This window comes from Astyanax mexicanus, chromosome 5 (genome assembly GCF_023375975.1).
Source record: "Astyanax mexicanus isolate ESR-SI-001 chromosome 5, AstMex3_surface, whole genome shotgun sequence".
In the NCBI taxonomy this organism is placed as follows: Eukaryota; Metazoa; Chordata; class Actinopteri; order Characiformes; family Acestrorhamphidae; genus Astyanax; species Astyanax mexicanus.
In genome coordinates, this window is record NC_064412.1 from 2,916,398 (window position 1) to 2,929,346 (window position 12,949).

General features: G+C 37.4%; 1 protein-coding gene across 2 annotated transcripts in view; it reads left to right on the forward strand.

The window, feature by feature from the left end:
* The window catches only part of frmd4ba (FERM domain containing 4Ba), a 141,962-nt gene that overhangs the window by 87,242 nt on the left and 41,771 nt on the right, over window positions 1-12,949 (forward strand). For both annotated transcript variants that reach the window (XM_049479464.1, XM_022667724.2), the window contains exons 9-11: window positions 1,309-1,374; window positions 3,136-3,193; window positions 5,646-5,732. In XM_049479464.1, coding sequence (XP_049335421.1) covers window positions 1,309-1,374; window positions 3,136-3,193; window positions 5,646-5,732 — 211 coding nt within the window. The remainder of the gene's footprint in view (window positions 1-1,308; window positions 1,375-3,135; window positions 3,194-5,645; window positions 5,733-12,949) is intronic.

A 12,949-nucleotide genomic window follows, 5' to 3' on the forward strand; every position in this document is an offset into this window, starting at 1 on the left:
CAGAGGCCTTCTCTGGCCGAGCAGCTGGACTGAGCGGGAGTGTGTGAGGAGTGTGTGTAGGGAGCTCTGGGTGTGTGTGAGGAGTGTGTGTGACCGCACGTGTGCAGAAGCAGCTGTGAATCCACGTGCTGCCGGTGTGAATGAGTGTGTGTGTGTGTGTGTGTGATGGGGTGTGTATGGTGTAATTAGAGGAGATGCTGGGTACAGCGTGGATGATGGACAGCACAGTTGGACAGATGGCATTTCATGCTTGAACTCACTGCAGTCGAGTGTCTCACTGGTTAAAGAGCGCCGTCATTTCAGCGTGTTCACTCTCGCGCTCACTCTCGCGCTCACTCTCGCGCTCACTCTCGCGCTCACTCTCGCGTTCACTCTCGCGCTCACTCTTACCGATTACACTCCAGCCCAGCACTCTACTACTGTTTACTCTGCACCTGTGAAGTGACTAATGTCTGTCTTTCTGTCTTTGTCTTGTTCTCTTTTTCTCATTATCTCTCTCTCTCTTTGTCTCTCTTTCTAATACTGATTGTGTGGTGTTGGTGTGGCATAGTGGATAACACCACTACCTGCCAATGATCAGCTAGCTAGCTAACTCTCTCTCTCTCTCTCTCTCTCTCTCTCTCTCTCTCTGTCTGTCTCCTCTCTTCTCACTATTACTGTTTATTCTGCATATGAGTTCTGACCCATGTATTTTTCTTTCTCTTTCCTATTTCTTTCTCTCTTTTTGTCTCTCCCCATATTTCTGTCCCTCATTCTCTTTTTTTTTCTCTTTTTGTCTCTCTCTTAAATACTGTTTTATGCACGTGTTTCCCTCATTGTCTCACATTCATTCTTATTCTTTCTCTTTGCATCTTTCTCTATTTCTCTCTCTCTCTCTCTCTTTCTGTCTCTGTCTCCCTTTTTGTCTCCACCTCTCTCCTCTCTGCCTGTCTGTCTCTTTTTCTGTCTCTTATTGTCTTGCTCTAATTCATACTCATTATGCACATTTAATATATTACAGTCTACAATGTTTGGTAGGATTTAAATATATATTTTAAATTATATGTATTAGGATAATTGATTAGGATTATCTAGTTATCTAATTGGTTATCTGAAAAGTTTATATATGTAAATATATCTGTTGGTTTTATACTTGATGTTTCTAGTTGTTTTTGGTTTTGTTGGTTTTTCCACACATTTATTTGATCTAATGTTAAATAAAGACCATGTTTAACTCATCTCTCTCTCTCTCTCTCTCTCTCTCTCTCTCTCTCTCTCTCTCTCTCTCTCTCTCTCTCTCTCTCTCTCTCTCTCTCTCTCTCTCTGTAGTGAGGATCGGGTAATTGAGCATTATAAAACACTGGAGGGATTGAGTCGAGGGAAAGCCATCGTACAGTAAGTCTCTAATCATTTATCTCTCCATCATCTCTACACTACAGCTCACTCTCACCACCACCAGGGTAATTTCCATCAGCGTGTTTTTATCTCAGTGTAGATCAATTCCCATCACTTTCACTTACCTAACACTCAGGAACAATAAACAAAACAATACATTCATTATTTATCCTTTTATACAAAGTTACTTTCTGGCTGTTGTTAGTTTTTTACTATTTACATGATATTTTTAAACAATTTATTCTAATTCTATTGATTTGTACTAGTAAATATAACCTTTAGTAACTTTATCACAATAATTACATTATCGACTTACCACACAATCAATGGACTTTGACCACTTTGATCAGATTTGCTGAAGTCCATTATTATGAATGACCCTGAATGTCAGTATGTCATAAAATGTTAATTGTGCTATAAAAGATGGTAATTGCATTTTAATGTGCCTATATTATAATTATATTAGTTGTGTTAAATGGTTTTAAATGGTGACTGTGTTGAGATATGTTTGTGTGTGTGTGTGAATATAGTCCAGACTCATTTTATGGAGTATCTAGTTCTTCAGTCCATATTTCTATTGTATATTTTTGCCTGTTGTTCTTGTTTTTTTATTATTATTTTTAGATAAATAGACCAATATAATATATATTTTTAAATGACTTGCATAATAATAAGAAATGTTTTACATTGACTTTAAGTTGTATTGAGTTGAGAAGGTTATTTCTCTTTTTCTATAAAATTGTCATATTGTCAATACAAGGTTTTTAAATGCTTTATATGCTTCATTGTAAATGAGGGTCTTGGATTATAAATGCATGGTACTCACTGGCACCAGAGGCCCTCACAGGATCTGAATCTCTCCTGGCCTTTAGCCAGCTGCCACAATCTCACCGTGCCTCTCTCTTTAACCTAAACACAGATATTTCTCCCCAAAAGAGCCTCAGCTCTAATATAGGGAACCAAACATCATACTGAACTTTTTTTCCTGTGGTTATTCTTCACTATGAATGCCTAAAGGCTGTTAGTTTGTTTTTGATTAGACAATATATTGTTTAAAAAATAATTGAGATAAATTTGTTATTGTTAATATAAGACCATGGCCGTTTCTCAATATGGAGTACACAAGTTTGGACTCCCGTACTCGTCCAGTGTGAATTTAGTAAGTTCGACTCACGAGTGCATATCCACGAGGACGTGGGACTTTTATTCTGTAATTGGAACAGCTGCATACCTACCAACGTCACTCTCAGGGAAGTAGAAATAGGGCTGCACAATTGGGGAAAAAAATTACATTACAAATGTTTCTTTTCTCGACAATATACGTCTGTGTGTGTGTGTGTGTGTATATATATATATATATATATGTGTGTATGTCGTCTTGCGTCCAGAACAATGAAGAGCTAAGTCAGCGCCGAGCTCTCAAAACTCGAGGAAAACAGAAAAACAACAGTAATCAGCTCTTTAATCAGGCATTTAAATGGCTTTTTAAAAGTTTTTAAAATAAGAGTGTTTTTCTGGGATTAAAAGCGTGAATTCAGCTGTAACTGGAAATATCTGCACTGCAAAACTGTGCTGGACTGAGGAGCACAGGTTTCCTCAAATGCCTTTACAAGCACGTGCCCAACCATGTGGATGGAGGCCATGGGTCACTACAGAAAATATAATCCTTATTGGTTTTTTTTAAGGAACAGAACAGCATTTACTGTTTTTCCTAATTCTTTCCAATTTCTAGTGAATAATCTTAGCTTTTTTTATCAACAGGTATCTCTTGTTGGTGGAATCTGTGCCAGCATATGGGGTTCATTACTACGAAGTAAAGGTAAGCTTAAATTAAAAACATATATATATATATATATATATATATATATATATATATATATATATATATATATATATATATATATATATATATAAAACACTATAAAACAATATTTTAATATCATATTAAAATCATACGCAATAGTACAATAATCGCCAACATTTTTGAATATGGTGAACGATATAGTACCCTGAAATATCGTCCACATCACCCACCCCTAATTATCACATCAGGGTTCTCCTTTTTTTTTTTTTTTTTTTACTGTTTTTAGCAAAATAAAAATTCACCCTGTTCTCATTTCCTGTTATATATCTACTAGAGACAGATTATATCTGTCCAGTATCATTTATTTTACTTTAATCCTGGATATATGGAGTTATTTGGAGTGTATTATTATAAGTATCATGACATTCTGAATTATTAGGTCATATCGTATGCAGTAATAAAATTTAATTTTCTTTTTATTAAATATACAGTACAGGCCAAAAGTTTGGACACACCTTCTCTTTTTCAATGCGTTTTCTTTATTTTCATGACTATTTACATTGTAGATTCTCACTGAAGCATCAAAACTATGAATAAAAAAAGGTAAAATGGCTAAAAAAACAAATATATTGTAGTTTCTTCAAAATAGCCCCCTTTTGCTCTGATTACTGCTTTTTTTGTACTCTGAAAGTAAGCGGATAGTGTATTTTATAGAGCTGACTGTTCCGTTTGAAGACGAGGTAGATGGAGCTTATGAAAGGAAAAGGCTGAAGTATACAGACTTGGTGGCTGAGGTGAGAGAGCGTGGGTGGCAAGCGTATATTAGACCGGTAGAGGTAGGTACTAGAGGCTTTGTTGCGAAGTCTGCCACAAGACTGCTGTCTGAATTCGGAATTAGAGGTCGTGTGCTAAGGACTGTAGTGAAGGAGTTGTCAGATGTAGCTGAAAGATCTAGTCAGTGGTTGTGGTTCAGAAGGGCTGAGGCTGTGTGGGGAAGGGAGTGAGTTTGTGCTTCTACAGCAAGCTTGGAGGGGGGTGGGTCTGGGACGCCAGACTTCACTGTTGAGCCTTCTGGAGGTGTCGTGGGCCTAATTCAGCGAAACACTGACGAAGGAAGGTGCCTGCCTGATGACCCCCGAGAAGAGCTTGCACTGAAGTTTGTGTTAAAGTTTGGATGAAGGGGATTGGTGTGGTCCTGCTCTTGTAATAATTTGTCTCATGAGTTTTTGTAGACGTCTGAGTACTTGGCAGTTGAGGCACGGACCATGAACATAGTTCGCTATGCTTCTGGATTCTTGTCGAGCCAGTATCAGATGGTAGTGGTTGCTGTGTTCTGCTCACGCAACTTATAATGTGATTTATTGTGTGTGATTGTGCTTAGGTAAGTGTGTTGTTGCCATAGTTAAAGGAAGTGAGCTTAGATTAAGGAGGTATTCTGTTTGTTCATAGGTTATTTTTTGGTAGGTCTGTTACTTGGCAGTTGAGGCAATGGACCATGAACATAGTGTTAGGCTGTGCTTCTGGATTCTTGTCGAGCCAGTATCAGATTGTGGTGGTTTTGCTATTGTTGTTAGTTGAGTGAGTAGTAGATCCTGGCTGAGCCCTATGCATAACCCCAGCTGTTAGGTGCAGGATTTGTCAATTTCCTGTATTATATTACTTGAACACACTTGGCATCATTCTCTCAATGAGCTTCATTTAAGAGGTGGCCACCTGAAATGAAAGGTTTTCCAACAGTCTTGAAGGAAGGAGTTCCCAGAGGTGTTTATTAGCACTTGTTGCTCCTTTGCCTTCTTCACTCTGTGCTGCAGCTCACCCCAAACCATCTGGATTGGGTTCAGGTCCGGTGACTGTGGAGGTTCAGCTCATTTTTTGTACATAAGTACATAAAACTCCACATGTGTTCATTCATAGTTTTGATGCTTCAGTGAGAATCTACAATGTAAATATCAGTCATGAACAAAAGAAATAAAGAAAACGCATTGAAAAAGAGAAGGTGTGTCCAAACTTTTGGCCTGTACTGTATATATATATTTTTTAATTCAGTGTTTTGTCATATAGCCAAGAGTATCGTTATCACGAAAATACCATGAAATATCGTGATATTATTTTAGGACCATATTGCCCACCCCTAATCCACACTACAACGTTTAGCATGTTGTGGATTACACAGATGCTAACTGCCAGCAGTAGAAAAGGCATGCTGACCTGTTAGAGGGAAAGTTACGTACATTATCTGATGTACTTTCTTTAACAGCAGTGTACAGAACTGTAAACTACAAGAAGTCTGCTGACGCCGCTCATTAAAACCATCTGAAGAGTTTAACTGATGTTGGAGGATTGACTAGCCGCGCCACGCTCTGAGCGTTTGATGTTTTTATTTAGTCTAATAGGCTCCTGCTCTAATAACAGCCTGTCTTCTCTTTAAACTCTCCCTTTTAAAGTTTCCACTGTTTGCTTTTCTCAGGATAAGCAGGGGCTCCCGTGGTGGTTGGGAATCAGCTACAAAGGCATCGCTCAGTACGACCAGCAGGACAAGCTGAAGCCCAGAAAGGTACAGTGGACACTGTGGATGCTGTGGACACTGTGACGTGTCCCCTTTCACTTTTTTGCTACTTTATCTCTGGACCTTCCTTTCTGAGTTAATATTTCACCAGCTGAGCGTGACTCTAAAGAGAGAATCTGTGAGAAAAGGCTGAGAATCAGGAGTAAACAGTGAGAATGACGGGAAGGTGTGAATGACCTGCTAAACTGAATAACTACACTGCTGATTCCTGAGTTCTGCTGCTGCTGCTGCTGCTGTTGTGCTGCCTTGTAAAACCATTCTACCCTACTGTGTATTTTAAGATTAATACAAAAAAAGCAGCATACTATAGCTAGCATATATATATATAGACAACTTTTCTTCCAAATTCCAAATAAAAATATTGTCATTTAGAGCATTTATTATATGTTATTGCAGAAAATGAGAAATGGCTGAAATAACAAAAAAGATGCAGAGCTTTCAGACCTCAAATAATGCAAAGAAAATGAAAAAGTTCATATTCATAACATTTTAAGAGTTCAGAAATAATCAATATTTGGTGGAATAATCCTGGTGGTTTTTAATCAGTTTTTTTTTTTTCATGCATCTTGGCATCATGTTCTCCTCCACCAGTCTTACACACTGCTTTTGGATAACTTTATGCTGCTTTACTCCTGGTGTAAAAATTCAAGCAGTTCAGTTTGGTGGTTTGATGGCTTGTGATCATCCATCTTCCTCTTCATTATATTCCAGAGCTTATCAATTTGGTAAAATCAAAGATAATCGTAACTTTTTCTATATATTTTTTTATTAAATGTAAAGGAAAAAGTAGCTTATGCATAATTTTTAAATATTCTGTTTTACAAAAAAAAAACTGTTATGTTATCTAAGTTATATAAGAACCAAAGATTTTAATTTTAATTCATAATCGAGAACTGCTTGTATATTTGAAGAATATCGAGAATGTTTGTAACAATATCGCCCAGCCCTACTGTCAGGGTATAAACAGTGGCCTTTATTCAACAAATTTGTTCAAATAAAAACTAGGAAATAAGGAAAATAAATATGTATAGTTCCTTTTTAACTTCAAGTGCAAAACTAAACCTTCTGGACCTTCAGTAAATTAATGAAGAATATGTATTTACTTAAGATTGGCTCAACTAATTGTTAAATGACACTAGTTAAACCAATATTGACCATTACTCTAACATAATACTATCTTATTTTTTATTATTAATGACTTTTGTTAATAAGCAGGATTTGTATCGCTCTTAAGCATAAAAATTCAGTAATATTGAATGCTAGTGTCAGTCGATAACTAGTTGATACATTGACCTTTCTTACTGTCGTTCTTTACCTTGGGGAAGACAAAGGTACCCTGTACCTTTTGCCACGGGTTTATTTCTTTTATAGCATGTGTAGATACTCTGCTTAAAACTATCAGAGTAACCAGTGACTTTGAAATGTTCTGAACATGAAGAAGCAGATTTAAAACATTTAGATTTAAGAAATAAATCACTGCAGATGAAGCAGCGTGCAGCGCTCCTGTAAATCTGCTGTTAATTAGAGTCTTTATCTCCCCGATCACACTCTCACCCTGACGGGGTTTGGCTTCACGCCCTTCCTTTTAAGATGTATACACACTTTGCTCTTTTCCGTTTGGCCGAGGCGCTGCGTTTCCCCCGCAGGACCCCCTCATTACAGCGTGTGCTCACCATCGCCATCACCGTTACCCCGGCCCTCAGTACAGCACAGCTGGGTGCGTACGGGCTCAGCCCGGTGGCAGAGCGTTTAATGGGCACGTCCCCCTGCAGCCCTGCAGATTAAGGTGTGATAGAGGAGCTCTGTGGGGAGCAGAGCTGGATTGTTGGCAGCTAAAGACGTGGTGTCTGATGGGAGTTTGGCTCAGAAAGTGTTGCTACTCCATTCTGTCCTGCAGAGGGAATTAAACAACAGCCTACCTAGATAATGCACTGCAAATTAAATGGTGTATTTTTACATTATTTTAGTAGTAGATTAACCCTCCTGTTATGTTCATTTGTCAGAAACAGCAATGCTGTTCCTGGGTCAGATTAACCTGGTGCATATTTAAACATCCAAAAGATATCTGAAACCAAAAAAATCCTAGCAAGCAGTTTAAATAATTCATTACTAACTCCATTACTAATTATTCTATCAATATTCAGTGCCATAGTGTTCCTTACCTCTAACAGGCAATGCTTCAATTAGGATTATTCACAATTTTTTCATTAAAAAAAAATACATATTCATACTTTTTTAATGTTTCACTACTTTGCTACTTTTGAAAGACCAACATATAAAAAAAACAATAGTTTTACATAACATTGAAACATAACATTGCAGTTTTGTTTTAATTTTAGTTTTTGCAGGGGGTGGGTGGTTGCAAATATGTGAGATGAACCATTTTTATATTATATGTTGATTATACACTAATTAAGGCAAACCGAAAAGGTTTCATATTAAAAAAAAATACTTGTAACTATTTTTCCTAGATCTTCAAACTTTAAAACGGGTCAATTTGACCCGGAACAGAACAGAAGGGTTAAATCTGACATCGTCCGAACTATGGAGAAAAACATATGGAATTATTTAGTAACAACAAAAATTGTTACTAAGTAACAAACCAGAATATTTCATATTTTACATTCTTCAAAAAAAGTAGCACATTTTGCTTAGGTTGTAGAGTCACCTGGAATTCAGGCTTTCAGTTAACAGCTGTGCTGAACTCATCAAGAGTTAATTACTTGAATTAATTGCTGCTTAAAGCTCACCTTCCGCGAAAATCCGATTTTTCTTGTTTTTTGTGGAATACAGTAGGTCTCTCCGAGTTGAATGTGTACACCTGCACATTAAACTGTTTTGCAGCCCCCATTGTCTGCAGGAGCTAAGCAAAGAAATCCCCCCTCCCCCCCTCCGAAAAACGGGTGAATTTTGAATTATCTTTCTGCCTACGTAGGCAGAAACTCACAGACCAGCCCACCTTGGCTCGAGAAACTCCCAGAGGCGGAGCTGAAGCGACGCAACATCACCGCTCATCAGTTAGGAGGTGGGAGGCAGTGAGCGGCGGAGGGGCGTCGCAGTGCTCCTAGCCAATCAGAGGAGAGATATTTGCATGCTGTTTGCATGTATGAATATTCATGAGCAAAGCTGGAATCCGGTCATTTTGGACACACCCCTAAAACAGTCCATTAAAAAAGAGCTATACAGAGACACCTGAGCACTTTTTTTTTTACAAAAACGGCTCACATGTCATTCATTCATACTAGAGACCACAACTAGACATTTTAAAATGAAAGAAAAAACGACGGAAGGTGACCTTTAATGTGTTTGAGAGCATCTTTTAGTATTGTTCTAATCCATATTATGGACGCAAAAAAAAAAAAGAAAATTCTATCCAAAACTTTAAGTGAATTATGCTCTAATTTCCATTGAAATATTATTTGCATATTTTGCGTTTGCCTGCTTAAGAGTATTATAGAAAAGCGCAATACAAAAACAAAAAAAAGTCTTAACATATTGCATATGACTGCGTTTTAAACACAACAGATGCCTGTTGTGTTCTGTGGTGTGTGCAAATTAGTATTATTGGATGCTTTTATCTGCAACCATTTATTGAAAATATTTTTTTATTAATTGATTTATCAATTGATTGATTAATTGACTGAATTATCCAATTTTTAACTACAAGAATAAATCTAGCACCGTTCAGGATTCAGCCTGGAGAGCAGATAGAGGCAGATTTTTCTTTTTCTCTTCTTACTCTTCATTTTCTTTCTCAGCCAGATCTTCTCCTGGCGGAGGAGTTAAAGCGAGGACGTGGGTGGGTGGGGAGGTGGGGGACACGAGGGGCCTCACGCTAGATCTGTCCTCTCTTTCTTTCTCTTCTTTCCCTCTCTTTCTTCTCCGTACCTCCCTCTCTTTCTCCCGTCTCACCCGTCCCTCTCTGGAGTGTTTTACACTCTGTTTCTGAGCGTACTCAGCCCCCCTGTCACAGCGCCCCCCCCCCCCCGTCAGCCTGCCAGTATTGATTGTGCTTGCTGTCAGTGCAGGCCTGCGGGGCTTTGTGTACTCCCCCCGGCTACACTCATTATGCAAATCCGCCCCCCATCATTGTGCTCCTCTCCGAGTCCCAACAATTGATCAAGCAATAAAACACAATTAGCTTGGCGGGGGGGCGGCAGGAGCAGAGGACGGGTCTCGCGCCCGGGGGGTCGTCAGATTAAAAAGCTTTTAAAGAGCGTTACTCCTGCTCGGTGAAAGCAGCTACTGTACCGTGAGTTTCGTTTTGTCTTGTTTAGAAATCAGAATTTTACTGAAACAAGTCAAAATTCACCCTAAACTCACCGCCATATCATGTCATGAACCATCGCAGTTTGCACCTGGGGTGGGCGATATATCCCTGAAATAATATCACGATATTTGTTGGTATTTTTGCAGTAACGATACTCTTGGCGATATGACAAAACACTGAATTAAAAAAAAAAAAAAAAAAAAAATTAGAGAATACACTACTGCAACAAAATGTTATTTTATTATTGCATACGATATGATATGGCACATGATAATGCACTCCAAATGTCTCCATATATCCAGGATTAAATTAAAGTAAATGATACACTAGATATAAAGCTCTGTGAAAACAAATTCTTTACATTTCTTTACATTTTACCAAATTAAAAACCTCTGGAATATAATCAAGAGGAAGATGGATGATCACAAACCATCAAACCACCAAACTGAACTGCTTGAATTTCTGCACCAGGAGTAAAGCAGCATAAAGTTATCCAAAAGCAGTGTGTAAGACTGGTGGAGAAGGGCATGCCAAAAACTATGATTAAAAACCAGGGTTATTCCACCAAATATTGATTTCTGAACTCTTAAAACTTTATGAATATGAACTTCTTGTTTTCTTTGCATTATTTGAGGTCTGAAAGCTCTGCATCTTTTTTGTTATTTTAGCCATTTCTCATTTAATTGTCTGTAAATAAATGCTCTAAATGACAATATTTGGAATTTGGGAGAAATGTTGTCCGTTGTTTAGATTTCCTGATCTTTTTTTTTTATTACCTCTTAGCTAGGACTTCTCCAGCAGCTTGAAGTTCATTTTTATTTCCTGAAACAAATTAAAGCATTTAGCATTACTTATCATAATTAGTATCAGATTACTGTCTATCTCTTGAAAACTCACCACATTCTATCTGAAATATACTCTAGCTGAAATATACTCCTTTTCCAGTAGATGGTAAATTTTACTCAAAAATAACTTGGCTAGCACTGCTGAGGTACATGGCTGATTAGAATAGTACTGCTAGAATAAACTCATTGTTGAAGGTGAGGTTAATGTATGATTGTGCTTTGTTTTTAAACAGTAGTTTTGTAGCGAAATACACTTACATGTAGGCTGTGTTTTTATACAAAATGCAAAATGAATGAAAACCTGAGAAGAATCACGTTTTTGGTGAAATAACTATAAGTGATCTTTAAGAGGCATCAAACTCCACATCCTGCATCTGTTTCCATTCAGCGTCACAGTGAGCGGACCTGACTCTGCAGGATTTTTATTAGAACGAAGCGTTTCACACCAAACCCTCCTCTAAATGACTCTGTTCCCAGTTTTCTCTCTAACGCAGTCGTTTCCAGTCATCACACAGCAGCTGAAACTCCTCCCATCACACGACATGTCCATTCTGAGATGATGGCACTTCACTTACTTCTGCACTTCCACTTTTTCTTTAGCCTTTAAACTGTATCTAAAAAAAAGCTGTGATTGCGCACTCTATGTGGTTCCCACTTCGACGGTTGCTAGGCTGTTGCTACGTGGTCACCAGGGTATATACGAGGTTGCTGTGGTATCCTAGGTCATTACAGTGCACTGGCTATTGTATTCTTAGTCATGGCTTGTGGGTTGTTGCTATGCAAGTACTATGATAATTCAGGTTGTGGTGGTTGCTGAGGTATTGCGGAGTGGGTGCTATAGCGTTGCAAAGTAGGAAATTGTTGGATCAAAACATCTGCAACATTTTTTTTCATATTAAAATACAACAAGGACAAGATATGGAGAGAAACAATCTGGGAACAGACTGGAAGTTTTACAACAAAAGAAGAAGAATTGACTGTCTGTCTGTCTTATTATCTAATTGTCTGTCTATATCTGTTCAATTATCCAATTGTCTGTCTATTTCTGTGTAATTATCTAATTGTAGGTCTGTCTGTCTATCTGCCTCTCTGTCTATGTCTGTCTAATAATCTAATTTTATGTATGTCTATCTCTTTGTAATTATCTAATTGTCTGTATCTGTCTAATTATCTAATTTTCTGTCTGTCTATCTCTGTCTAATTATCTTATTGTCTGCCTGTGTATCTCTGTCTGATTATCTATATGTCTGTCTGTCTATCTCTCTCTTATTATGTAATTGTCTATCTTTGTCTAAATATCTAATTATCAGTCTGTCTTTCTCTCTGTCTAATTATCTAGTTGTCTGTCTGTCTTTCTGTTTAATTATCTAACTATCTGCCTGTCTATCTCTCTCTAGTTCTAAATGTCTATCTCTCTGGCTAATTATCTAATTGTCTGTCTGTCCTTCTCTCTCGCTAATAATCGAATTGTCTTTTCATCTCTGTTTAGTAAACTTATTGTCTCTCTGTCTGTCTGTCTGTCTTGGTCTAATTATCTAATTGTTTGTCTCTCTGTCTAATTATCTAATTGTCTGTCTAAGTATGTGCCTGTCTATATCTTTATCTAATTATCTATTTCTGTATGTCTGTTTATCTCCAACTAATTGTCTAAATATTTAATTGTCTGTCTCTTTGTCTAATGATCTAATTGTCTGCCTCTATATCTCTGTCTAATTTTCTAATTGTCTGTCTATCTCTGTTTAGTTATCTAGTTGTCAGTCTGTCTCTCTGTTAAATTGTCTAACTACCTGAGTGTCTATCTCTGTCTAGTTCTAATTGTCTGTTCATCTATGTTTAGTTATCTTATTGTCTTTCTGTCTTTGTTTGTCTGTCTTGGTCTAATTATCTAATTGTCTGTCTAATTATCTATCTGTCTTTATCTTTATATAATTATCTAATTCTGTCTGTCTGTTTATCTCCAACTAATTGTCTAAATATTTAATTGTCTATTGCTTTGTCTAATTATCGAATTGTTTGTTTGTCTGTATCTATCTGACTATTAGGAGTGTGCCATATCATATCGTACGTGATAATATCGCCAACCTTTTTTA